At 52.0% G+C, this 26,612-nt stretch overlaps 1 protein-coding gene across 5 annotated transcripts in view; it reads left to right on the top strand.

Annotated features, from left to right (window-relative positions):
• The window catches only part of LOC104049120 (opioid-binding protein/cell adhesion molecule homolog), a 306,003-nt gene that overhangs the window by 139,593 nt on the left and 139,798 nt on the right, over positions 1-26,612 (top strand). Inside the window, exon 1 of one of the 5 annotated variants that reach the window (XM_064470916.1) lies at positions 8,474-8,555. The exons of 2 other annotated variants lie outside the window; for them this stretch is intronic. Coding sequence is in view for 1 of the 3 variants with exons in the window: in XM_064470909.1 (XP_064326979.1) it covers positions 10,164-10,269 (106 nt within the window). In the remaining 2 variants the exon portion in view is untranslated. Of the gene's footprint in view, positions 1-8,473; positions 8,556-10,146; positions 10,270-23,175; positions 23,229-26,612 lie in introns of those variants that run through there. 2 more of the 5 variants (XM_064470909.1, XM_064470915.1) reach the window with 2 other exon arrangements.

Raw genomic sequence — 26,612 nt, 5'->3', positions numbered from 1 at the left:
GAATGAGTCGCCTAACTTCCGTGGCTCCATTTTCCCTAGCCATAAAATGTGGGTAACTCTTAGGATGTTCTTTGAACTAGTGCCTATAAAGAATTTGTAAGCGCAAAACATCACGTCGATGCCAATTTTTGTGTCTTCACCCGCTTTTGCCCCGTGTTTACTGCGACAAGAAATCTCAGCAAGGCGGGGGGGGGGATGTTTGCTTGAGTAGAGGTTGCGATCGGGCTGTTGTCCAGCACAAGGAAGGGATGGGAGCTGCTGAATAACATGGCACCACTAGCCCTACCTCCTTGCGCTTGTTTTTGGTAGCACCTTGAACGCCTGCACTGCTCAGGGACTTTAAAAAGCTGCAGTCTTTTAGCGTTGCAGGAACTTTCTGTCTATTGTGAGTCAGCCCGAGACCTCCGTATTTCGCAGGATCCCAAAGCAGCCTGCAGGCACAAATAACCTTTACGTCGTGCTCTCCACTGTTTATATATACTTGGCTTCTGCTCGTTCGTGTCGTGCCGCGCCTGTGCTCTTATTCCTGCGAGGACGAAGCGGTAGATAGAACAGGTAAAATTTCCCCCTGAAAAAAGGGGCTCCCACGTGGACTGCGAAGGGAAAAGAGCAACGGTAGCGGGGCAGGATCCGAGAGCTGGGTGTTTCTGTGCCTTGTGTCAGGTACAGCTTGCAAATCGGTGTCTGCGATGGCAAGGACTGCATCAGCAGCTGGATCCCTGCAGGCAGAAGAGGGCCCTGCCTGCACCGGTTGCCTGTCCTGGGGAGCGATGATTGGCGTGGCAATGGGGGGAAGGTGCTCTCCTTCAGACGCAGCCTCAAACCTCGGCGGTTGCCACCTGCTGCCGGCCAACGCCTGGGGCTGAATAGCACAGCCTGCAGGTGCAGATGTGGGCCCTGCTTAGCCAGATGTGCAGGTGACAAGTCTGGTTCTCTCTTTAGGCAGGGCAGGCAAGCCAGGAGGGGTCTGAGGAATGTCTTTAAGCATCTCCAAATTAGCCCGTCTGGTAAAAAGCTCAGCCAGATTTCCTGGGTGACCTGATATTGAGTTGCTGAGCTGAGACTTCGGATAAGGGGTGGGGATTTGGGTCCTTCTCTGAGCGGGGTCCTGCACACGAGCAGTCGTGAAGAGCTTTCTGAAAATTTGGGACCCTTTTTTTGCCGGATGAGCCCTTTGAACAAAGCAGGGTTCAAAATCACTTGGAGAAATCTTGGTCTGGTTTTGCCATCGTGAAACAGCACAGGCTGAAACACTATAAAGATCATTTTTATTGCCATCTATCAGTGTTTCTATCTGTGTTTCCATCCCATCCTTCTGACAACAGTATACGAGCAGCCAGGATTTATCCTTCCCAGCTAAATCTCTTTCAACCCATGCAAGAAGCCCAGGCAATGACTTGACAAAAATATACAGTTCACCGAAATTATTCAACCCTCAAGCGCTCAGGTTTGGGTCAGTGTAAATTTGGAATAAATATTTGTTCTGGTTCTTATCTTCGCCAAGCTGATTTACCCAGCAGCAGCTGATAACTCCTTTTAAATTCACTGCAGAATCATCTTCTAAATGCTTATTCCCCCCTTTGCCCCCCCCATGTCCCTGCCTGGGTTTGTTATCATGGGGTGGCACACACGGGCGCCAGATTGCTGACGAGCTCTGCAGGATCCTCAGCTCCAAAAGGAAAAACATGCATGGGAAGTGCATGGAAATGTCTTTTGTAATAGAATTTCATCAAAAATTAGGAAACGCTTCTCCAACTTTTCATTAAAAGTCCAAATTGGGAACAAATGTCTGACTTGGACAAAAAAATAGTGTTTAGCTGGTTTATGATATCTTTTCACTTGTTCAATTTTTAAGCAGACATTTTTTCCCTGAACTTAAGATATCCGTCTTCAACTACAAATTTCTTAATTGAGGTGGAGAGTGCTTTGGAATAGAGTTATTTAACAATCTTTCTCTATTTCTATGAACAGACTTTAAATGAGCTGAAACCAGGAGCTGCATTTGTACCGGTCCCTGCCAGCTCTTTGGCTGTGCCACCCCTTCCCAGCCCTCTCCCTTTCCCGCATGTGCCCCTTGCTTTGTGCAGTGCAAGAGTATGAGGGGCAGCAAGGAGCGTGGTCTTGCAGCATCCCAGCCCAGCAGCATCCCTGCCTGGCAGCATCCTTGCCTATCGGCATCCCGTCCCGGCAGCATCCTTGCCTATCTGCATCCCTGCCTATCGGCATCCCGGCCCGGCAGCATCCCTGCCTATCGGCATCCCTGCCTATCGGCATCCCGGCCCGGCAGCATCCCTGCCTATCGGCATCCCTGCCTATCGGCATCCCGGCCCGGCAGCATCCCTCCCCGTGCCTGGGGAAGCAGCACCATCTCGCGTCGGTCTGGAGCCGGCACAGCAGGCACCTGCACGCTTCCCACCTCCTGGGATGCCCAGGGAAATGCTGGCAGTCTCTTTCCCAGCTGCCTTATTCTGCCCTCTCAGGATCTGGACCACATTCTCCTCCTCCCCCCCCACCCCCTATACCCCCCCCGTGTTTCAAGGGCAGGGACTTCTGAAGCTGCCTAACTGAGATGATGTTGAAGGGTTCAGAAGGGCACCTTACTCCCTGGGGAAGTAGGGGTCGGTCTGGTTCAGGACATGCAGAGGTGCTGAGGTTGGTTTGCTGTTGCTCAGACTCCATTTATACCAGCTTATTTAACACTTGTCTGCAATAATAACTGCAAGTAATATAATTAAGAGGCTGTTCCTTTTGAGGTATGGTTTTGGGGGGTATGTAGGACCCAGAGTTTACAGCACTAAAGAACAAGGAGTTACTGCACCCCTTAATTAAGTTTTATCCTCTAGAAGGCTGCTGCTCCTGGAGACGACGACACCCGGAGGTGGTGGGTTAAAAGAGTATTTCTAGTGCTGTGAGACGCTGAAAGGAAAAGCCAGCGTGTAGTAGCTCTTGCTGGCCAGGAGTCACATGCGTCGTGGTGGGGAGAGGCTGCGAAGAGCGGGACTTGCAGCTGAAGGCCTGGAGATGGCAGGTCTGAGACTTAGCTGGGTGATGCGTTTCGTTTTTCCTGTGTTGGAAACAGCTGAGTTCCAGCTGACACTGAGATGCTGCTGTCTGGAAACGATCAGCTCGGTCCCTGCCTGGGAATAATACCCTGTTAGGGGAAATCGAGGCACGTTGTATTTAAAAGAGCAACAACAGCAGCTCTATCCTTTGTAAAGCAGCCCTGGGCACCATGAGTGCGAGCTCGGGTGGGTTTCTGTTGGGAACCCTGTGCCCCGTCTCTGGGAGCCCGAGGGGTTAGGCAGGAGCCTCCCACCCTCCTGTGCAAGGAAGCAGCGGGCTGGGGTAGCTCCGCACGTAGCAATTAACACTTGACACTGAGAGGCTCCGGTTCCTCTCGAGCAGCTCTCGCTGTGGCACAAGGCACATGCCAGTTGTCACCGGCTGCCCGGGTGCAGACGGCTTTGCTGCCATCGGCAGCTGCCTTGCAAACAGATTTGTGACTCCCTGCACCACCTCCCGGGGCAGAAATCCTATTAAGCATCTCCTCGAATGCAGGGATGTGTTTGGGGTGCCCTGAAAAGTTCTTGAAACAGAAGTTTTGGAGCCTTCAAGGTAAGGGAAGCTGCCCGCAGCACTCAGGGTTGGAGGCGGTGAGTTTTCCTAGGCAAGACTCTTTGCTGAAAAAGCTGTGAAAAAAAAAAAATCAAAGAAAACATTTGGAGAAACAAAATAGAGCCTCCTTCCAAGCAGCAAGTAAGTGCGTTTTGTTTGTCTTGTTCAAATTGAGATATTTGCATTTGAAATGCACCTGCAAAAAACTATATATATGGATTTACAGATAGAGCCCTAGAAGATGAAACTTGTAGTTTCAGCAAAAAGACTAAAATAACCTCATGGGTTTGCCTTTATTTTTCCATTTTGGCTAGTGAAGAGTCTGTTATTGGCACAACCCCACCTGGAAACTGCCAGGCTGGAGAGTATCGATCCATACAGTCCAGCGTCATAGCTGTGGGGGCTTGGGTAGATGGAGAATAAATATAATTCCCTATATTACCACATTCTTTTCTTCATCGTGGCATTGTTTGGTAAAAAACTCCTGTCTCTACATGGTGTTACGGGAATCGTGTTGTCTAACGGCTTAGTTGGCAGGAGGGGGTGCGGGAGGGGGAGAGGTGAGTTCGCGGCAGATTTAGCGTTGCGGGGAGGGGGGACACGGAGCAGCCCTGAATGGCGCGGGGCTGCTCTGAGCGGGGCTCTGGGGGCCCTTCGGAGGCGTCAGCCACCGACTCTGCTAACGCACCGGGGAAGGAAACTCGCCGTGCAACGCAGAAGCTGCGCGGGCGGCGCAGAAGGTGTCTGCACAATGAAGTTAGCTTGCCTAAGACACGTCCCAGGAGCTCTCCGGCATCTCCCAGCGCCCCAGACCTGCTCTCGGGACGAGGCAGGAGCCCCGTGGGTCCCCGATGCAGGCAGCAGCACCAGGGAGATGGCAGCCGGATGCCGAGCGCCCGTGGCGGCTTTCGCTGCCGGAGGGCCCGAGGGCGGGAGCCAAACCGGGGCTGGATATTGACATTGAAAGTTGGCTTTTTGAAAGGCACAACAGCCTTTGCTTGCTGCAGAGCTAATTATTATGCAAATTCATGCTAATAAACTCTGCCTTGCATGTTGTTGAGAAGCTGCCTTTCCCGGTTAACATACCAGTAATGAGAGGTAGATTTGTAATTCAGATGCCGGTGGTAATATCCTAAATTACTCTGCGCTATAATGGACTTTATTTCTCTCTCCCCTCAGCTCCCTCCCCCAGTCCAAATGTCAATGCAAATCAGTTACAACTTTGCATATTTATTGCAGATGTATTTATTGTTGATACAGGGGTGAGACCCTCAGCTAAACAGCTCCCTCCGGCACTGCGGCGGTGCAGGGGGGCTCGCGGTGCGGTGTTACCTGGCCGCCGTGGGCTGCCGCACGCTCCCGCGGCGCTCGGAGGGCGGTGGGATGCTTTGCATCCCGCCAGCCTTCTCCTGCCCCGGCTCTCGCGGAGGTCCTGGGAAAGAGAGTTCTGTGACTTTTGTTCCAAGGAGTTTATGGCTTCGATCCCCTCCGCGCCGGCAGCTGGATTTGTTGCCTATTTTTTGCAGCTGTGCCTTGCTGGAGGCAAAGGCTGGGTAGTGTTTGGTGGGGGGGGCTCTGCCAGCAGCAGGGGTTGGGTGGCCCTGGGGAGGGACACCAGCATCATCCACCAGACCCAGCATCTCCCCTCCACCGCCTTTCTTTTCCTAAGGAACAGCTCCGAAGTTGGGAGGCCCTATGGTATTTTTTTATTATTATTATTATTATTCATTAATTCCTTAGCATCTTTCAGCATGTGGTTTTACATGACTGCTTATTCCCTGAGTTGGTAGAGATAACCAAGGAAGCACGGATCATTTCCAGACTAAGCTAGGATTTAGGCCTAAAGCTAGTGAACTGAGGCTTAGATTAGATGGCATCAGCGCTCTGTAATCTGTCTCTCTAAGATTTTGGCCCAACTTTGTCATCTTAATCAATGGAAAATCATGCAAGTCAGATGTGCTTGATATTTCAGCTACCGTTGGGCCTCTGCTGAGCCAGAAATACCCTTCCGTTTCTCAGTGTCCTGTGTAGCAAAAACGTAAGCGCAGGTTTCTTTCTGGAACTGTGAACTGGTGATCAGGAAATCCTGATTTGAGGCCATCTGACAGGGAACGAAAAGCAAACCCATCCCCGCGTTGCACTGCAGGCAACCGGTGGTAAACACCTGCCACCCTCGCTCCGTTTGGGGTGAAAGGGGAGGCCCTGCTCCTTGCTGGTGTTCGGCTTTCATTTGGAGCAATGGGGGAACAGCGCCAAAAGGTAAAAAACCAATTTGTATTACTTCAGGTTTTTGTGGGTTTTGGTTTTCTGGCTTTGCAGCTTTCATAGTTTTCCCTAGGAAAACCCTGCCAGAGGAGCAGGGATCGTTTCAGGGTGTTGCTCTCCTCTTGCTGAGCCGAAGGGATGGTGATGGACAGTTACGCCCCAGTGGATTTAAGCCTGGTGTGGGCTTGGGTTTGGCTAGTCCCAGCTTTCTGCTTACTCTGAGGTGTGTTTTTATTTTGTTTTTCCCTTGCTGCAGAAGAGACGGCTCCAAATCTTGGGAATATTCATGGTTCTCCAAATCCTTTGCCTCAATATGGACACGCCTTCGTGCCGATGCCTTGAAAATTGGCTTTTGGGGCAATACTCGCCGCTTCTGGCTCTTGGGGTGATCATTTGGGGAGGGAGCAGCTGCACACACACTGTGCGTAGGTCGTGCGGTGGATGGTACGTTTCCTCCCCTGGGTTTGCTCGGGTCTGGGGTCGGAGCGCGCACCCCCGTTAAAACAGCACGAGGGACCGGGGTGGTCTGGGGGGAGACCTGGAGCGAGTGTGAGTGGGGATGGGAGCAAGAGTGCCTCCAGGCCTGCCCCAGTCAGAGGGTTTTTTGAAGCCTTTGAACGTTTTTACTTCGCATTCGGGCTTCTGCGCTGCGGGAAAGCAGCTGGGCTGAGGAGAGAGGGAGAGACTTTTGAAAGGGACTAGGAAATTCCCTGCAGCCGCGGACCAGGCCCGCAGAGGGATGGTTGCTGGATACCCGGTGTTTGCTCCAAGTCAGTGTTCTGCAATTTTCTCCAAGGCCAGACTGAAAATGTCAAGATCCAGCCTTCTTCCAGCCTCCAGATATCCTCGAGTCACTGCGGAGCGGGGGCTGCAGAGGCAGAACACTCCGTGCAGCCTGTGGTGGGTAATTTAAGACAGAGAGTGGCCTTCAGGGCAGGGCGTTATTCGCAGCCCCTGCTTTGCTTGCGTGGCCCCTGCGCAGCCCCTCTGACATCCCCCAGCTTCATGCCTGCACCTTGCAGGCAGCTGTGCATCCTCGTGCATCCTCGTGCATCCTCGTGCACTGTGTGCACCCTCGTATGCCTTGTGCATCCTTGCAGACCTTGTGCATCCTCACACGCCTTCTGCATCCTCGTGCACTATGCGCACCCTCATATACCTTGTGCATCCTGGTGCACCCTTGTGCACTATGTACATCCTTGTGCATCCTCATGCACCTTCCGTATCCTCGTGCACCTTCCGCATCCTCGTGCACTCTGCACCCTTGTGCATCCTCATGCACTGTGTGCATCCTCGTGCGTCCTTGTGCACCCTCGTACACCTTGTGCATCCTTGTGCACTATGTGCACCCTTGCACACCTTCTGCATCCTCGTGCTCCTTGTGCATCCTTTTACACCTTGTGCATCCTCGTGCGCTATGTGTATCCTTGTGCATCCTCGTACACCTCGTGCATCCTCGCGCACTATGTGCGTCCTTGTGCACCCTTGTACACCTTGTGCACCCTCATACACCACGTGCATCCTCGGCGCTCTGTGCATCCTTGCACACCTCGTGCATCCTCGTGCACTATGTGCATCCTTGCACACCTCGTGCATCCTCGTGTGCTCTGTGCATCCTCGTACACCTCGTGCATCCTCGTGCACTATGTGCATCCTCGTGTGCTCTGTGCATCCTCATACACCACGTGCATCCTCGTGCGCTCTGTGCATCCTTGCACACCTTGTGCATCCTTGTGCGCTCTGTGCACCCTTGTACACCTCGTGCATCCTCGTGCACTATGCGCATCCTCGTGCGCTCTGTGCACCCTTGCACACCTTGTGCATCCTTGTGCGCTCTGTGCACCCTTGCACACCTTGTGCATCCTCGTGCGCTCTGTGCATCCTTGCACACCTCATGCATCCTCGTGCACTATCTGCATCCTTGCACACCTCGTGCATCCTCGTGCACTATGTGCATCCTCGTGTGCTCTGTGCATCCTCGTACACCACGTGCATCCTCGTGCGCTCTGTGCATCCTTGCACACCTTGTGCATCCTTGTGCGCTCTGTGCACCCTTGCACACCTTGTGCATCCTCGTGCGCTCTGTGCACCCTTGCACACCTTGTGCATCCTCGTGCGCTCTGTGCACCCTTGTGCACCTTGTGCATCCTGGCACCGTGCATGCTGGCGAGCCTGTGGCGGGGGTGCCAAGCGTTGCTTTTCACTGAGCGGGGACCAAAGGGAGTTTCACAGCCAGACGCCAGAGCCGGGAGCGTGGGGGTGTGTGCGGGGGGCTGCGTGGCGAGGAGCCGGGAGCAGCCTGCAATGCTGCAGCTCTTCCACACGGTGCTGACAAAACTCCACGGCAGACGGAGAAGCAGCTGCATCGTCGCTCGTTTCCACAGGTCCACGTGGTCCCCAGCACCCTCTGTAGCGCTGCTGTAGTTTTCCCCCATCCCGTACGCGGTGAAAGGCTGGCAGTGCCTGTCCTGCGACCAGGGCAGTGTTAAACTTGACCCCAGGGGTGCTGTAAAGAGAAGGAGCTGCTCCGTTGGATGTTGAGACTGTAGCTCTCAGCTCCCCGATTGCTGCGGGGTCTGGAGACCCCGGGGACATCCTCCTCCCCTTGCACCAGCTGTTCTCCAAGCCACGGAGCCAGGGTGGACAAGGCAGCGGGTGTTTCCTCCCATCTTCAGGTCAGAAGCTGAGGCTGAAGGGGCACGTCCAGGCTCCGAGGTGCTGCAGGCTGGGCCAGCTTGGAGACAAGTGGTTTCCCACGGTCGTGGGGTGGCAGAAGCAGGGGTGAGATCTGCTCTCGGAAGTGCGTCCGCGGTGGCTTTGCTCAAGAGCCGGCCTCCCAACGAGTGTCTGCAGCAGTTTCTTAATTGCTTTCTTAACTTTGTTACTCCTGTTTTGTTGGCAGTGCCCCGAAGCAAGGAGTCCCCCAGGTGCGTTGGATCTTGCATGCCAAAAGTAGCTTCTTTTATTTAATTTTAAATAAACGTAGCTTCCTTCTAGTGCCTCCCATCATCTGCCACGGAAGGGGGCAGAGGGAATAGGCGGTTAATTTTGCATGTGCTGTTCCTTAAAGAGCCGTGTATTATTCCTCCTTCTGAAAGTTTTTAATGTTTCTTGCAGCTGTCCGTTGTGACCCTGTGCAAGTCAGGCTCTCCGGCTACAAAACGAGGATATGAATACTTCATCTCTCCTGACATATGTCTGTCTGGACTGGTTAGAGCTGACACTTTTCAGGGCAGGCGTATGGACTCCGATGCACACTGCTGTCGCGGAGAGCTCTGAGCGGGGTTTAGAGGTGTTTGTGCCCTGCTTGTGTTAGGCTGAGCCCCAGGACTGGTTTTAGCTGGGCAGAAGCGCAAGGTGGGACATCAAGGTGTCTGGAGACCCCTCCTCTGCCACGTGTTCCCCATATGGCCTTGGGCAAGTCACTTAGGATATCTGTCCCTCAGCTTCTTGCTGTTTGGGATCATGATGGGATGGCACCGGGATGGTGACTGGAGTAGTCTGGCGTGGAGAGGGCAGGGCAGGGTCTCAGAAGAGCGTGAACCAGGAAGGAGAAGGGCCAGAGGGTCTCACTTCTTGCTAAGTTTACAAAGCTGAGGACGGCGTAAACGTGCGTGTTTTACATAGGACGCTAAAATAATTTATGGAGAGCTTCTCCCTTTCAGCAGAAGAGGTGGTCAAGATGAGCGAATAAATCTTTAAAAGAATAATGTTTTCAAAATCAGGCTCCTTGTCCTCGAACCCTTTGATGTATGAGAGCAATAGTAGGTAGGACACATAGTGAAATATACATGAGATCTCCCTGGAAGAGAATAGCGGAGTGGAGAAAATATTAGTGTTTACATCAAAACTCAATTGGAGCACTCGTTTCAAGATGATAGTTTATTATATTGAATGCAATTTAGTCCCACAAGGATGTTTCTTCTGCGGGTGACACGCAGGCTCGCTCCCCGCCGCCTCCCCCTCGCCGTACCTGGGCGCTGCTGTCCCCGCTGGGTGATTCATTCTCTCCCTCTCGCTGCAATCTCGGGACGGTTGGGAAGGGAAGGGGAGGAAATCATCGGCTTTTGGCAGCTTTTCTGTTTCTTAGGGGCTGCCATCGGCTAGGGGTGTCTTGACCCTGGGTCAGGAGAGATGTGTTAGGAAATGAGAGGATGCAGAGGAACTGCAGAAGGAAGAAATCTCTGGTGAAGTGGAGAGCTGATTTTCAGTCCATCAGTCCCTTCTCTCTGTCCTGCTGCTTTCAAAACCAAGCCGGCACCCAGCATAGCTATGATTAATGCATGGGAGAGGTTTACTCCTGCTCTCAGCTCTGCTGGGAGCTTCACGCCTCTTTGCTGAGCCTGGGCTTGAGCAGATCACCAACGGGCTACATTTGCCAGTCTCCAGGTAGCTTAATATTGCACCGTGGGAAGGGGAGGGCTGGGGAGAAGAAAGGCGTGCAAGAGTGCTCACTCGGCGTCCTCCAGCAGCCCTGGTGCGATGGGGACGGGGCGGGCAGTGCTTTCAGACGCATGCCCCAAAGCGACCTGCCTCTTCTGCCCCAGGTGGGAAGGTCTGCGGTCCTTCTAGGTGCATTTAACACACTTTTCTTAGCAGTGGGTGCGCAGCGTGGCTTTTAACGGCTAGATGGGCGGCACCAGCTGGCAGGTATCTTTAGGCAGAGGGTCCTAGAGGGCTTGCCTGAATATTTCCTCCAGTCCACGCAGCCACCCAGCTTAGGTGACATGGGGCAGCCTGGCTGTGCGGGATGCCTGGCATCGCCCCAGAGCTGTATGTGAAGCCCTGAGCATCCATGGCAGCACAGCTGGACCGGGAGTCTCATAGCATCCAGCTTAACCAAGGTGGAGAATATTTTAGTGCCTCTGGGCATGTGGCGCAGCAGAAGCGTATCATTTTGTTTACTGCTCCTCTTCTCAGTTCACTTTCCTCCTGGTTATGAAGAGCTGTGTCAGAAATTCCTCCTGCCCAGTCCATTTTTTACCAGCATATTAGCTGGTCTGGATGGTGGGGATCTAACTTGCTTCTGAATAACATTGGCTGTAATCTGTGCACATTTCCTGGGCTTGCAGTTGATGCGATTCCCCGGGGCTGGAGCTGTCAGGGCCGGCAAGTGCGATTTGCTTTGCAGGCAGAGGATGAATGCCCTTAGCAGAGTTATTAGCTCTGCAGGTGGCTGCTGTGCATGGGGGGGCCGCTGGGGCAGGAGAGGGTGCCCCATCCATCCTGGGAGTGCTCCCTATTGCACGGGATCTGAGCTTTCATCTCTCCTCCCCGTCTTTGTTTCCTGTTGTGCAATTAGTTGTATGTATGTAAATTACAGAGGGAACAGGAGGGAGGGAGATGAGTGTGAGATTTAAGGGAAAAAAAAAAATTAATTTATTCCAGTGCAAATGTTGTTTTTCATAACCCTGTTCCTCTCAGTGGCTCCGGGGTGGGAGGAGGGAGGTGGCGGTGTAGGCTCTGGGCAGCAAATGGGAAGCGAGGATGAGATTGCCAAAGTCACCTGGGAGATTGGGATGCCCAGTTTCCATTAATTTTAATAAGAACAGGACATCTGTCTCATAGCTGACTTTGAAAATATCGGCCCAAACTTTGTCTAACCCTTAGTCAGACCCTTTCTCCACCTGTTGCTATCTTGTAGCAATGCTTTGGTGGCATTTAGCAATAAAAGCAGCTTTTAAACATGCGGGTGTTTCCTAACCAGCTGCCGTGATGGATTTATAGAGACCTTGTTAAAGGGAGAACGCAGCTTTCTCGTGGTTTCTGACATGCTGTAAGGCAGCAGAGAACACGCCTCTTGGATTTTTCTGATGATCAAGAGATTGGCCACCATCTCACTAATACAGGGTCAAGAATATCTTTTCTTGGAGGTTTTTAGAATAAATTAAAGAATAATCCATGTTCTCCCAAGGTAACTCATTCCTGCTAGCCCTATGGTCTTCCTTGGGAACTGGCATCCCAAACTGGACCCTCCCTGCTTCTCCTGCCCCCCCAGCTCCTTGCAGCCCTGCGATGGTCGGCTTGTATTTACCTGGTGATTGACCGTCTATTGGCACACCCTGCGCTGCAGTACCGCTGTCTATCTGGCGCTTGATTTCTTCATCCTCGGTGTATTACTTTGCAGTTGTCTTTATTGAATTTCATCTCACTGATCTTTTTTTTTTTTTTTTGGGGGGGGGGGGGGGGGGGGGGGGGCTGTTTGTCTAACTTTTCACAAATATTTTGAATTTTGAGCCTCGCTGCTGGAGCGACCCCATCTCCTTCCAGTCCAGGCTCCTCTCCGCAAGACCTCAGACACTTTCTGCTTTATTATCCCCATCACTGCTGAAATATAACACGAATAGGCTCTGGCCCAGGGCAGACAGAAAGGGGAAGCCATTTGAGATGCCCTCCCCGGCGATGGGGAAATGCTCAGCAGCTATTCCCTACGTCGGTTCAGGTGATGACATTTCCACCCCAAGCTTTCTTCCCAATTTCACTCCTAAGGATGTCACGCGGGATGGTGTCAGGCACTTTAATGAAGTCAAGGTATATCGCATCTGCTGCTCCTCCCGTGCCAATCCATGAGACCAATTACACCGTCAAAAAAGGAAATTAAGTTGGTTTGACATGATTTGCTATTGACAAATCCACAGTGGCTGTTTCTTATCACTCCATTATCTCCTCAGTGCTCCCAAAATTGATTGCTGTGTAATTGGGCCGCGCATCTCGCGGAGGATAGGGCAAAACGTGCACAACCCTTCGGGCAGCCAGGAAAGTGGAGGCAAAAAGCGGTTTCCTCCTTGGCTTTCATGTTTTCAGCTGCGTGTGTTGCTGCTGCCGGGGAGGGTGATGGGTGCACCTGGACAGGGCCCTCCTGCCTTCATGCCACGGGCACCTTTGGTAGACCTCTTGGCCCTTTCCATTTTGACGGTGTCAAAAAAGGGCTTGGTTATTTAGGGATTTCTGGGATCTTGGGGAAAGCTCAGCATTGATCCAATTGATCCTGTTGACTCCCAGGTCCCTGGAGGCCGTCAGCAGATACCGAGTCAGCCGGTCCTGCAGCTCATCACCCTCTGTGCGTGCCCCCCGCTGTGGTCCCCCTCCACCGGCTCCCATGTTTATTCTTCTTACGAGCATCACAATTTAGTTTTATGACTTAGCAATCAATTCTCCATCAGGAGCTTGGGAATAGCTACTGATGTGTTTCCGATAAATAGTACGTCAAGGAAAATATATATGATCCTGTCCTGTGGCCGTCTCGTTTCCTTCTGCGCCGCACCCACCTTTTGCGAACGCCTCCAGGAGGCAGAAAGGGAGGCGTGTGGTTTGTTTGAGGCACCGAGCGTTAGGGACGAGGGGGATATCGATTCCCCTGGGATAGGAGGGATCATGGAGAGGAAATTCATGCCACAGAGTCGCTGGCGAGGCCGCCGGTCACCTGCGAGGCTGCGGAGATGGGGAGCGCGCGCCGAGCGCGCCGTAGGTTTGCGAAGAGCAATTGCTCTGAAGTGAGGAATGAAATGTATTTCAGGGAAAATAACTGGAGGCTGATGTAAATAATTAAGTTTTCTAATGAGAGCATTAGTTTTTCTCCAGTAGATGGATTCAGCCTTTCCTGTCCTGGCGTTGTTGTGCATAAACCCAACTCAATTCTCCATCTGCCTTTGTTGTTCAGGACAAAACGCAGCACAGGCAGCAATTCTTCCTCTTGCCTTCCGTGACAGAGAGGCCAGAAGAGGATGGGAACAATTATTTTTAGTCTCCTTCTCCGCAGGAGTTTGGTCCTGCCTCTGTGACCGTCCGGTTTCCTCGTCTGTAAAATGGACTTGAGGGATCCTGGAGCTGGGTGGATTTTGTGGACAAAAGTATTTTCCAAAAGCAATCTGGGCTGCACTGAGATTTGCATTTGCGATGGTAGGAAGGGGCTGGAAACAGGAGCATCTATTATGCGCCACTTCTTCTTTTTTTTTTTTTTTCTACTTTCCTGGGGAAAATCCAAACTAAGATATTTTGTTTGAAATTGGCACATCAAAACATTGCAAATGCGGTTTGGTACAACGCACCGGCCTGATGAAACAAAGGAAAAAGCCCCCGTTTCTGAATTTCAGTGTTGTGGAACTGATGATTCCAGAAAAACCTTTCAACTTCTCACCCTATCTCAAGATGAAAACAAATGTTGAACTACTGAGATTTCCCAGAGGAAGGAAATTCTGCTTTCCTAACACCTCTAACACTTACTTTTTGTTGTAAATCATTTTGAGCTCTACAGATGAAAAGCTCTTGGTAGATGCAAAATATTGCTGCTTTTTATTTTATTTATTATTCATCATGATAGTTCATGCCCAAAGAGGAATTCATATTCTTTCTTTCTTAGCTGCTGGGACCTATGAAAATCACCCAGCTATGGAGCCTCAGTGCTTGTAGTTGTGGAAAAAAAATGGGAAATTCATTAAAATTTCATTGTTTCTGGCTTAAAGTGTTTACTTTATTTGACCATCTCCGCTGGGGGAGGTCTTCTGGTTCCCGAAGACCCAGTGGGCTTTGTTTTGTGAGGGCCGTCCACTTCACGAGCGCTCTTGACACATTGCGGGGAAAAAAGAGGGGGGTCCCCCCGTGAGAACCGGGGTGCTCGGGCTGGGGGAGGAGGAGGCAGCTGATGCGTTTTGCTAATTGCCAAGGATCGCAGGCAGCCGAGCCCCAGGCGGCGGTGGCAGGACCGCATCTTTTCCGATGCCGTGCCGGTTGGGTTTGCTTTGGCACGAGGCATGCGCGGCACCTGCTCCCCGCCGGTCCCGGGGGGCACAGGTAGCCGGGAAGGGGGATATTAAAAGGACGCCTGGCAAAGCGCCCGTGTGGCGGCGGAGGGAGGGAGCCTTCGATGAAGTTTCCCCAAATACGCAATTAATTTTGACTTAATAAGACATTTATTGTATAATAAACAACAACCGATTCGTGAAAAAATATTTATTGAGGATTTACGGCTGGGTAATGAATTTGTAGCTCAGTTTTCCTCAACTAGATTTATTTACATAGCAGTTAAACCCCAATCAATAATATGCTTTTAATAATCACTATATTTAAGTGGTATTTCAACAATACACTGTAATTAGGCCATGAATTCTGCTGTAATTCTTTAGATTTAGTATACTTTGGGGTTCAGAGTCTCTCCTTGATCGTGATGTGAGTGCTCCATTAACATTAATTAAGCGCGTGCCAATCAAGCAGAGAATAAACCTCGCTCTGTGCGATCCGACGGTGAATAGCAATAGGGTGGTTGGGAGAGAAGCAGCTCGGGCTTCCCAGGATAGATAGCAACTGTTTTGCTTCAGCATCCTTCACCTGCTCGTATATCTTCAGAGCCGTCACCACCAGGATTAGCTCCTGCTAGAAGGAGATCCTGGGCAGAGCCCAGGGCTATTCATGGGCACGCTTCCATGGCACCTATGCCACTCTGTCTTGTGACAGGTGCCAAAATGACACCCAAAGACGGCCTTTGAGATGAAATCGCTGGTTTCTACCCGTGGAGCAGTGACTACAGGTGGGACAAGGGGAAAGAAGTCCCCAGGAGCTGGGTTTGCCGGGCAGATTTGCGCTGTCTCTGGGAAGACAGCTCCTGAGCCGGATGGTCCATCACGAAGGATGCAGGACGGCGATGCTCATCCCGCTCCCAGTGCGGACGGGGCGAAGGGTCGTGGTGGATGCGGGTCCTGCTCTTCGTGGCTGTTTAGCTGCTGGTGCAAGGCGAGTGACTGCAAGGAGGTCTGGTGCTTTGCTTCCCTCGCCCCGAGATAATTTTAGCTTGGCTTTTTAGTCAGGTTTAGTATTCTGCTGGGCACGCTGATAAATGTGAGCATGGAGTGGGTGCACTTCAGAGCATGATTCTGCAAAGTTTTGCTCTATTCACAAGGCACTTGGAAGTCTTTCTAGATGAATTATGCTTTAAATCCACATTTTTCTCCTGCTCTTGGTATGTCCGTCTGCCTCATCTCTATTTGTCTGGGCAATTGTATCTCTCGTCCCTGTCTGCGGCCGATGACGCTGCTACGGAGAAAGGTCCGGGTGTGTATATTTAGCAAATGTGTCCTGCATTCCTCTCCCACAAGGGACACTTGATGTCTTTGGAAAAAAAAAAACCCAAAACCCAAAAATATGGCACTTCACATCCTTGCTTCTGCCTTATTAGAACAGGGCTCTAGGCAGGAGTGATGCCACCGTGCGTGGTGGCGGGGCTGGCCGTGGAGGAGGTGAGGCACCGATGAATATTTACCGCACCTGGAGGAAAGATTCAATGCTAGGGACTTTCTTTTTTCTTTTTAATTCAGTAAATCATCCCGTGGCGCGGTTAAAGTGCTGCCGCCGGAGGAGCGTGGGAGGCAGGGAGGGGAGTGCAGGCTGGCGGCTGCGGACCCAGCCCCTCCTGATGAGATGGGGCAAAAAACCCAGCGGGGTTAAAAGCGCTGTGTGAGAAGCTCCGTGCGAGCTTTCCTCGGAGAGGCGTGGAGTCAGGAAATTAAGCAAGACAGCAGAGAGGGAAGAAGGATGTGGCGTGTTATGGTAATCGCTCTTCTTAATTGCTTTGACTCCAATGACCAGTCATTTCTTATCCTAACAAAGACGTGATAGCCATCCGGTGCTGACTGCAAATCCCAAAGGTAGCTCCTCTTCTGGCTCTGTCACGGAGCCGAACTGCCCTGTGCCTGCCAGCCCCGGGGTGTAGCCGGTGTCAGGACACAGTGGTGGCTGCTCTGGGGGTCGCGGTCCCGTGGGGGCCTGAGCCTGACAAACCCAGAGGGATGTTGCTGGAGCGAGGGGTCGTGCGAGGCATCCGTCTGCCCACCTCCGCTCCTGCTGCCTGTGACGACCAAGGTATATAGAAAGGCAAGGCAGGGACGCTGCCGTCAGTATGTTACCAAGCTCCTTTGAGCTAAGTAGGATCCTGATGCTCAGCTATACAATTTGCACTGATTCTTCAGTAAACTCGTGGTCTAAAACCAAGAGGAGCGGGTGGAGAGGTGCCTGCTGCTTTTCGGCTGGGCTTGATCCAGCTCAGAATAATTGCGATGACTGTTTCACTCCGTGCCTGACAGTTCAGGGCTTCAAAATCCCCCCCGCGACAGAGACCTGCATATAGAAACTTGACTTGGAGTCCAAAGCAAAGCTGCAATTGGCAGAAGTGCAGATCTTCAGGCTCAATCAGATGCGTAAAGACAGGCAGGCAAAGCTGAGATGGGAATATGTTGCTTCGGCTGTGCACGGGAAGCTGCTGAAATTTTCCATATCAGAGAGGTGCTTTACAAAAAGGGGTAGTCTGGCCTGGGGTTTTCGGGGAGGAAAACAACAGCGATGACGACAGCAGCAACAAAAAGCTCCCCCTGCTTTCCACACTGGTGGGATTTGCTTGTTTATTCTCTTCCAGTGACTTTCCGAGCCAGCTTTCTCCATTTACAAGTCAAAAACACCTGCCTGTTTGCCCTTGGTGTGTCACGAGCTCCAGCAGCCCCGTCGGGGAGGGTGTCCGACACCAGCGCCGGTGTGAGGGCCAGGCTGGGGATGCGTTGGGGCTCAGGGACACCTGGAGAGCGGCCGCGATGTGGAAAGGGGCTGGCTGAAACTGTTGTGGGTATTTACTTATTTTTTTTTAATGCAGAATGGTGATTTCATGCATTTCTCCTCATTCTTTGCAATGTGCCTCTTGGTGATTAAGCGAGCGGTTCAGCTACAGGGGGAAGGTATTGTTCATGCTCCGAACTGTGCTGGAGATGTTCAAAATGGATCTGAGGAGGAGAGGAACACACACTGTTGCTCTGCAGGAGATTTTTAACTAGTCTTAGATATTCAGTCTGAGTGAGAGAGGTCGTTTTGTGAGGGGAAAACTTCGCTGCTACCAGCAACATCTTTCTCTCCAGTGAGGAATAACTCACCCGGCTCAGGCATGCAGCTGGGAAGCCTGGCTGGCCCCGTGATGGCCAGGAGAGGACTTTCTCCTCCCTGCTGCATTACGATTCTCCCGGCATTGCAGCAGCAGTGGACACTTGGACATCGGTTGCATTAAACATAGGGTCAGTCGTTTCCCTGCCTTCATTCTTTGTCTGTAATTCTGCATCTAATGGCAGCAATTAGTCACTGTCCAAGAAGGGATGAGCAAGCTCCTGGCTCATCCCTGCTCTCTGACGGATCTGCTCCTCCAGAGGGATGGAAAGGTCGTTAGCAGAGGGTTAGTTATTGATCGGCTTGGGGGAGAGAGAGGGTCCAGAGGTGAAGCTCAGCACCTAGCTTAAGTGATGGGCCAGAGAAAGGAGAAGAAAAATAGGCTGGCAGCAGCCCCAGGGAGCCCAAAGCCACCGTGCCACAGATGCAAAGGACAAATGCTTATTGATTGGAGAGGTGTTTTTGGAGGTAGGTTATTTCTTTTTCTTCCCTAAAGCGGGGACCAATTATGGCTTTTGACTGGCAGAGACAAATGCCAGAAGTACCAAGCCTGGATTTCCTCTGGCCGCCTTCTCCTGGTGGGGCTGCAAACCCACTGTGCTAAAACAAGCACTCCTTTACCAGCTGGAGGAAAGATCTGATTTCCCGAGAAGGGGGCACGGGGCTGCTTTTGCGTGCACTCCTCTGCCAGGTGTGCAGGAGCAGCTCTGCACCGTTGGCTTGCAAAGTGGCGCAGAGGGAAGCAAGGAAGGAATAAGTCGCTCTTGTCTAGGAAAAACATGAATCAAAGGAAACCCTGAGCGCAGGGCTGGCGAAGGAGCCGGGTGCTTTGGGCAGCGGCTGTGCTGGAGTGAGGAGAGACGGATCCGGGGTGGATCTGATGATTCGATCAGCTCGTTTCTGGCACTGACTTTAATTAAGTTGTGCAGCAGATAAATTAAGACGTTGCCAAGTTTCTAGAAGGGACGCGGGAAGGAGCTTTACAGTGGATGAGGGCCAGGCTCGCCTCGGGGTGGGGAGTCGGGAGGAGGCTGTCCGATGGGCTGCCGGGCTCTCCTCCCCCACCTCGGCAGTCGGTTGCACCTCAGGGCCTGTTAAACACCCTCTGACCTCCTCTTCCATCAGGGCCGTGTCAGAAAGAAGGATGAGGTTATCATCTGTGTCAACAGGGCTGATAAATCAGTCTCCGAGACTAGCATCACAGGATGTCCTCAGTCCGCTTGGGTTGGGTTTTATCCCCTCTGCCCAGCTCCGAGGGTCCCTCCATGGGTGTGGAGACAGTGGTCCTAGACAGACATCAGTAGTGATCTTCATGCTACTGAAGCTCTTCCTTAGGGCCTTGGAAGTGTTCCTACTCATGCCTTATTCCTCACCTCCTCTTGCCTGGGAAGTAGAATTGTTTCTCAGATGGGCAGCTGCCTGTACTTGCTGATGAGTAGCCTTGCTCCTGGAGGCTCCTTTCTCTTGAAAGGATGCATGAAACCACTTCTGCTCCTCCTGGTCAAGGGCTGCACATCAAGACAGGGGCACAGTAGAGAGCAGGCGAGCTGACAAGCCCACCCAACCCTTGCAAGCAACACTTCCAAGAACCTCTTGATGCCCGGTCCCACCGGGATGGCTGACGGCCAAGCTCAGCCCGGGTAGAAGCAGGGGTGGGAAGGAAGGGTATCTGCACCCTTTGCATGGCTCGTGTTGTCTCCACCCTGCAAGTGATGGAGCGCAACCCTCTTCTCTGTAGTGATTATCCTGTCCTCGGAGGCTTCTTTGACCTTCAGCACCAGATGGATAATGCTGCGGGCAGGCAGGAGGAAGGCTCGGGGAGCGCTGCCTTCAATACGCTTCACCCTCCTGATTTATACAGGGGAGAAAGCGGTGCTGATGCACGCTACTGCTCATAGATTATCTTCATTCCAGCAGCAGGCAGGCAGGCAGGAGAGGTAAACGGAGAGCTATCTGCCACCCTATCCGTCACCTTCCCTCCGGCAGTGGCGGTGGCTGCCGCAGAGCCGTGTCTTCCGAGGGGAACTTTCCCTCTCCATCAAACACCGCAAAAAAAGTCATATTCTGTGAACAGGTTCATGCGTCTCTGGAGAGCTCATCATGGCTGTATCTCTCCCAAGCCTCCCTGGATGGGAAAATGCTGGCGAGGAGCCTGGTCTCGGGGGAGCAGAGTTAGGGTTGAGGTCTCTGTTCAACTGGGAGGTGATCAGGGCAGTGCTGGGACTTGTGGCTGTGTTTCAGGGTCTGAGCATGATAGCTGAACAAAAGGAAGGCAAATCAAAGGCACTGGGGACCCACTGTGATTTCTTGCATTGCTTCCCCCCCCCGCCCCCTTCTTTTCACCTCTCAGGCCTTAGTTTCCTGAACTGGGATTAATCTTAGTCTTGCTTACCCCCCACCAAGGGGAGCCGGGGGGCTTGTTCGCTTCATGTCTGGCAAATGCTGTGAAACCCTCCGATGAAAGGTACCGACAGAGCACCAAGGATTTCCAGGATTCACAGATTTAGATAAATAGATAGGCAGACAACTGCTGGGAGAGCACTGGGGGCTGCGGAGGTGGCTTTATCAGCTGTGCCACCGCGCCCTGCTCCGGCGGGGCTTGGTGAGCCAGGGTGGACCGGCGGCAGGGTCCCTGCGAGATGCCCCGTACAACAGACACAGAAAAGCCCATTTTTTAGAGCAGAAAGTAGAAAGTCTTGCACCGGCCCCAGGCAGAGGCATCTCAGGAGGGGAGGGGTGGGAAGCCTGTAGGCAACTTATACCTTTCTCCTCTTGCTGCCTCTGAGAGCGCATGAATTATCCAGCCTTCGCCGCCCAGAGGCCAGGATCAAACCCAGACGTGGAGAGCGCCGGCCTTGCTGCCGAGGCGGGGGATGCGCTGTGATCAGGCATAGTATGGGGCACGCAGGCATGAAACCCAGCGCTCCGTCATGTGCTTTGGGTCTGAATTCCATTTTAATTCCTCCTTTTCTTAATTTTTTTTTTTAAATAGTTTGTAGCGGCTTTGTGGGTTTTTTTTATCAACTGTATGTAAAATGTGCCCAGTAGCCCAAACATAATGAGTTTACTCAGTGTGGAGCCAAAGTTGTGTATGTGCAGAGAAGTGCAAAGCCCAGCTCTGCAGGTTCCCAGTGCTGCCAGTTTGTACCACGCGTGTTGGGTAGCTCCGAACGAAGTCCTTCCACCTAAACCTCCACAGGCCTCAGGGAGGGTGGGAGACCGTAGATCCCAGTCCTCCTTTTGCTCGGGCAGCCCCTGTTTCTCACACAAATCCGATCAGCATCCCGTGGCTGAGCAGCCTGGGCTTTGGTGCATTCAAAATTGCCCTGCGGCATACGATGAACAAAATTTGAATGCCTGGTGAGCAGCAATCCATTGAGCAGGAGCAGGGGGATATATTACTCCAAATGGAAATAATTTCTATTGCTAGGGAAGAGAGTGGCCTGTTCTGAGCTATTGCACCGGACTGCTCAGTAATTTGCGTGATGCAGATGGGAGGACAGAGCCTTATTTCGGGAGAAAGCTCAAGTCAAATTGTTAAGGAAGAAACATAGTCAGAAAGAGCCAGGAAGCATAAAGATCAAAGTTGAAAATCATTTACATTTCATCAAGAACTTGTCAAAAAAGGATAAGAAAAAAAATCCGTCGGTTATGCTATTTTTTCAGCAAGAGGAGTACGATTTAGACTAGGAGGAAAGCACGCACAAATTGACGTTTCCCTGTATTTTCAAAGTGAGAATTGACTGCTGAGCCACAAGTGTTACTTGAAGCGACATTTGTGGACACGTTGTGAAAATCCTCAGACGGCAAAAAGCCTTGTTCAGCGCTCCAGCCAAGTGTCACTTTGAACCCCGCGACGCTCTGGCGGGTGCTCTGACGGCAGAAACGCACCGTGGGATCCAGGGGCTCGGAGCAGGTGGCATTGAGGCCATCCGTAAGGGTTTTTGATCTGCTCCCAGCCTTTCGCCTTTAGCTTTTGAGGCAGGGAGAGCCGTTAGCGCGGGCTTGAAGCGGTGGGTCCTCCGGAGGCGCCGGCGTGCAGAGGGAGAAGCAGACACGGGCAGTGCATCGTCAGGATGCAATTTGTCCTCTTGCCCGACTCCTTTGAATGTTCATGTATCGTTCCTCTATCTGTAGCATTTTAATGCCTTTATAAAATGTTTCCTAACGACAGAAAGATAATTTGGCTAATGCAGCTCTGCGCAATTAGGTTCCCTAGTTAACATCATGTTCCTGCGTCAGATGCCCTTTCATCTCCTAGCCTATTTTTCATACCCTTGGAAAATATGTTTAATAATCAATTGGCATATTATTAACGCACAATAACGATCTTACTAAATCGAAGCTCAATCTTTATTTGAGACACTTACAGTAAATATTGACTGTTCTGCAGAATTATGGCAGAGCCCTGAGCAGTCTGTTCCAATGGGAACTGGATCCATTTTTTAATACTAGTTATTGATTTTCGGTGGGCAAACTGCCTTGAGGCATCTGTGGTTTTTCTCCTCCCCCGTGAGCTGTTGGGAGGTGATGGACGCGCACCAGGTAGACGATTTCCCTTTGCTCCATCAATAGTGCCGTCGCTAAAGCTGGGCAGAGCCTAGCGGGTGTTTCTCCACCTCCCTTTGGAGGTTTCCCCAAGGGCAAGGTCAGTCCCGTCCCCACGGTGCTGGCGGGGGACGAGTGTCGCCTGGCCTGCTCCTTGCCATTAACCACCGCGCTGCAGCTGAGCGAGGAGCGTGCTGCCACCCACTGAGGTGACAACTGCCTGCTGTGAAGATGCGAGTTTAATTTTCTGCCCTTAATTGCTGCTAAGGAACAAAAATAAGCTCGTCTGGTCATTTGATGAAGATTCCTGCCAGCTCCCGTTTTCCTGCTGTCCTGTGACCTGTCCACATGAGGGCTGATGAGAAATGACACTCGCTTCCCCCCACGCGTCCCTGGACGATGCACCACTGGCATCTCCACGTGGAGGAGCCGGCCGACGCGCGGGTGACGTGTTTACAGCCTTGCTAAGAAGATCCGCTCTCTTCCTCCGTGCTCTCTGTCTCACCAATTCATCCCTTCAATGGGGGCCAGCCCTAGGAGGGCTTTTTTGCGTGCTGATTCAGGTGCCCGCCCCCACGCGTGAGGCCAGTTACCCTGCTCGCGCTGTTATCTGATGACGGCCCCGCCAGCTCGGCGCGTTAGGCTGCTTTCCCCAGAGGAGTGGGTTTTAGCTTTCCCCCAGTGCTTACAAAAGCCAAGGGAGTAGCAAACATCTCCATTTTTTGCTGGGGTGGGAGAGGAGGGAGATGGAAATTAATCACATCCCATGCAAGATCTGTTAGCAAATGCCTCGGAGGGAGCAGGCAGGGTGGTTTTTCCCTGCTACTATTTTGTGAGAGCTTTGTCTTCTTCCATGGAGAGAGGTTTGAAGATTGACTCCCGGGGCTGTGAGTAACCGCGTGGCATGTGCTGCACATCACATGTGGAGTTATTCGGGAATGACTTTGCAGATCGTTCTTACGGTGGGCTAATGCATCTGCTGAAACTGGCAAGGGTCAAGCAGCATCTTTGTGCTGGGGGTGTGTGCGTGAATGCAGGGATAGCTGTCCACGCCCTGAATCCAGAGGAGCTTGCAGATGTGGATGAGCCCTTATAAATGGCCGTGATGCCCCATAAGGATGAGAGCAGATTCCCGGGCTGTGGGCTTGTCCCCTCTCCCACAGCTGGGGCTGCGCCTTGGCCATAGCTCATTGAGATGTGAAGTCCATTGGCGTGGCTGACTGTCTATGTATATTTATGTAGAAGACTCTGCATCCCTGGAAGGTGCTGTTGCTTGTTATTTTGACTGATTACAGGAGAGTGACTGTACTACAATAGCAGGAGCCACTCATTAGCTTTGGCGTAGCGAAAGAGAAATCAGCAACTCATTCCAGCCACATCCGCCCCTGGAGGTGAATATTAAACAGGAATTGATCCTGGGTAATGAGAACACAGCCCGGACCGCTGCGATTAGCACTGGTTGAATTTTAAATAGTTAATTATTACAACAGGCAAAGGGAGCTTGTTGGGGGGTGGGTGAGCGTGTTGCCTTCGGGGTGGCGGGTGTACGTTAAGGGATGAGAGTTGGTGTGGTTGCAATGAGTGTCTGAGGGGGGATGTGGATGGGTCATGTTCGGAGGGCTTGCGCGCATACGGTGTACGTGTGAGGGGGGGTACGCCGGGGATGCTGCCTGGAGAGCGCTGGGAGGGCTTTTATCTGGGTGAGGCGGTGGGTGGGCAGCCCCATGCCTTTTGGGGGATCCCAAGGTATATATCTTGGAGCCAACCAGTTTTGGGCAGGGATTGAAAGAGATGCTGGATGAGGGTCTGGGGACACGTGCATATGTGCTGCTCCACCTGAGTGTGCAGGGTCCATTCCCAGTCCCTCCAGCCGCGGGTCGGGTAAAAGCCGGGGGACTCGGGACAGACAGCAGGTCTGGAAAGCTGCGGTGGGAACGTATCGAAGCCAGTTTTTGTTGCGTTCCCCCATCTCTGCCAGCTTCCTTCTTCTGGAGCGCTGCACAGAAACAAAGGGAAGGTGAGAGAAGGTGGCGGGTGCCAGGGCAAGGCATGCTGTCTGCCTGGAGACAGGGGAATTATCCAGCTCGAATAAATATCTTTCAAAAAGAGAGGAAGAAAGAGAATTTCGCCCTTCTGCTTACCCCATGCCTTCCAAAATACCAAATCACCGTGATTAAAAATTGACTCAAATGGACACGCAGGCGCAGTAATTGATTGTGGCCTTTCATTCTTGCAGCCACACTTAATTAACCTTTAGACTCAAATACCAAGCACTGGTTAGACAGAAAGGTGTGGGCAGGGAAGAAGGCGACGGTGCCTACTGGGAGGATCCTGGGCTGTAAGAAGTCCTTTGGGGTGAGGAAGCCTGGATACGCTGGGATGCTCTGGGGAAGAGCAGGCTACCCCATAACGCGAGGCTTGGGGGCTGGAGGTTTGCTTCCCTCTGCCAGGCTGCAGAAGGCAGAATAACTCCTTTCCAGACTTTTTTCCCCCCCAGCGTGTTCCGGCTCGGCTCCATTTCGCGTGCTGTTACTGATATTTATTGCTGTCGTTGTGCTTAGGACCGTAGTCAGGAGCTGACGCCAAGTTGTGCTCAGTGCTGTAGGAAGCCATCGAGCTGACAAACTATGCACCGGTGGGTTTGTCTTCATGCTAGGAGCGTTACCTTGTAGTGGTGGAAAAAAAAATAAATGACAAAATGTCTGGCAAGCCGTGCTATAAATGGACTCAGTGGTAGTAAAAAGCTGTCATTCGAAGGGTGCCTGTTTTTCCAGCAGTGTGGCGGGCTCGGAGAGGTCAGCGCTGGATCTAATGGGTAAGATGCTCGCGGGACTGCCTTGCTCAGGGTGGTTACAGCTGACCATCAGCAGCATCCAGCAGGGGTTGGACTAGATGACTTTTAAAGGTCCCTTCCAACCCCAACAATTCTACGATTCTGTGATCCTGGTGTGTCTCCTGTTAAATCAGTCTCCAGAATTGAACCAAGAGCATGTGGCCAGCGGGGACTTACTGTGGCCTTTGCCTTAGGGAGGGGTTCAGAATACCTTGTTTAGGGTGTGAGAATCTGAGAGATTCAAGAATAAATGTCCTGACATTGGGCTGTGTGGAGCTTGGTCTTCCTGCAGTATTACCCCCTAGGCAGACTTTCCCAGGCTGTTCTGAGAATCTGTGGGAGTGTGTGCTTGGGTTCAAAATGGCTATTTTTGCCTCTTTGGAGGCCTGCCTGTCCCCCACAAGTCACCCTTTCCTTTCAGCCATGGCCCCTGTGCTTTCATGCTCATGATCTTTAATGTAGAGATCCTCTGGCCCCCTTACAGCACGAGTCGTCTCTGCTCTGTGCAATGAAAACGTGCTTTGACCTGGAAAGCGTTGCCAGCAACAGATGGAGTGGACCTGCAGGCCAGCTGGTTCATGCCCTGCCAGGTGCTGTGGTTGCTTTGGTTTTAAATGCTTTGGTTAAAAGAAACTTTGAGTCTGCCTTGGAATTGGGGATGTATCAGGGGAAACTTGGGGTGAGGCATCAAAAATAAATGAGGTTACTCTTTTCAGAGGAGACAAGGATGAATGATGAGGAGGCTTTGAGTGGTTGATCTAATGAAGGCAACGTGGCTTTGAAACTCTCGTGTTGCATCAATCCTGGTTTTCAGATCAAACCTTGGTTCAGGCCGGCTGATTTGGAGAGTATGGCTGAAACCCAGAAGTGTGAATACAAATACCTCGCATTGCTTGGCATGATAAATAGGAAGGGCTCCTGTAGGAATAGTGGCAGCTCTTGAATGTCCATGGGATGTCGTTTGCTTCCAGACATGTGACTGCCTGAGCGTCAAGGAAGCCTGGTCCCGAATTCTTGGACAGGGCTGCGATGCGACGGAGCGATGCTTGGGCTCAGCTCCTGCTCCAGACTCGGCAGCACTTCCCCTTCGGTGAGCTGGGCCCTACCTGCAGCTCCTTCTGTATGCATCTCCCTGCCATCGGGGGCCTCGGGAGGCTTTGAGACAAATTGCATTTGTGCATATCAGATGGAGACTTTGGGGGTTTGAGCAGGAATTTTCTGCCTTTTGTCTTTTATCATTAGGAGTCAGGGATGGAGGTGACAACAGAGTCATGTATGAATGCAAAGTAAACAAAGCTGTGTGTGGGTGTGATTACATGTTTCTTTTGTCCGTAATGTATTCATCCTCTGAGTGCTCCAGGGTTATGCATTTAATTTGTTGTGCAATTGGCAGCTTTAGAAGTACTTAAGCATCCAGCTATCCTTGCCTAAAAATAAC

This window comes from Phalacrocorax carbo, chromosome 21 (genome assembly GCF_963921805.1).
Source record: "Phalacrocorax carbo chromosome 21, bPhaCar2.1, whole genome shotgun sequence".
NCBI lineage: Eukaryota > Metazoa > Chordata > Aves > Suliformes > Phalacrocoracidae > Phalacrocorax > Phalacrocorax carbo.
Note: the sequence above shows the minus strand (reverse complement) of the source record. Positions and strands in the feature narration are given on the sequence as shown.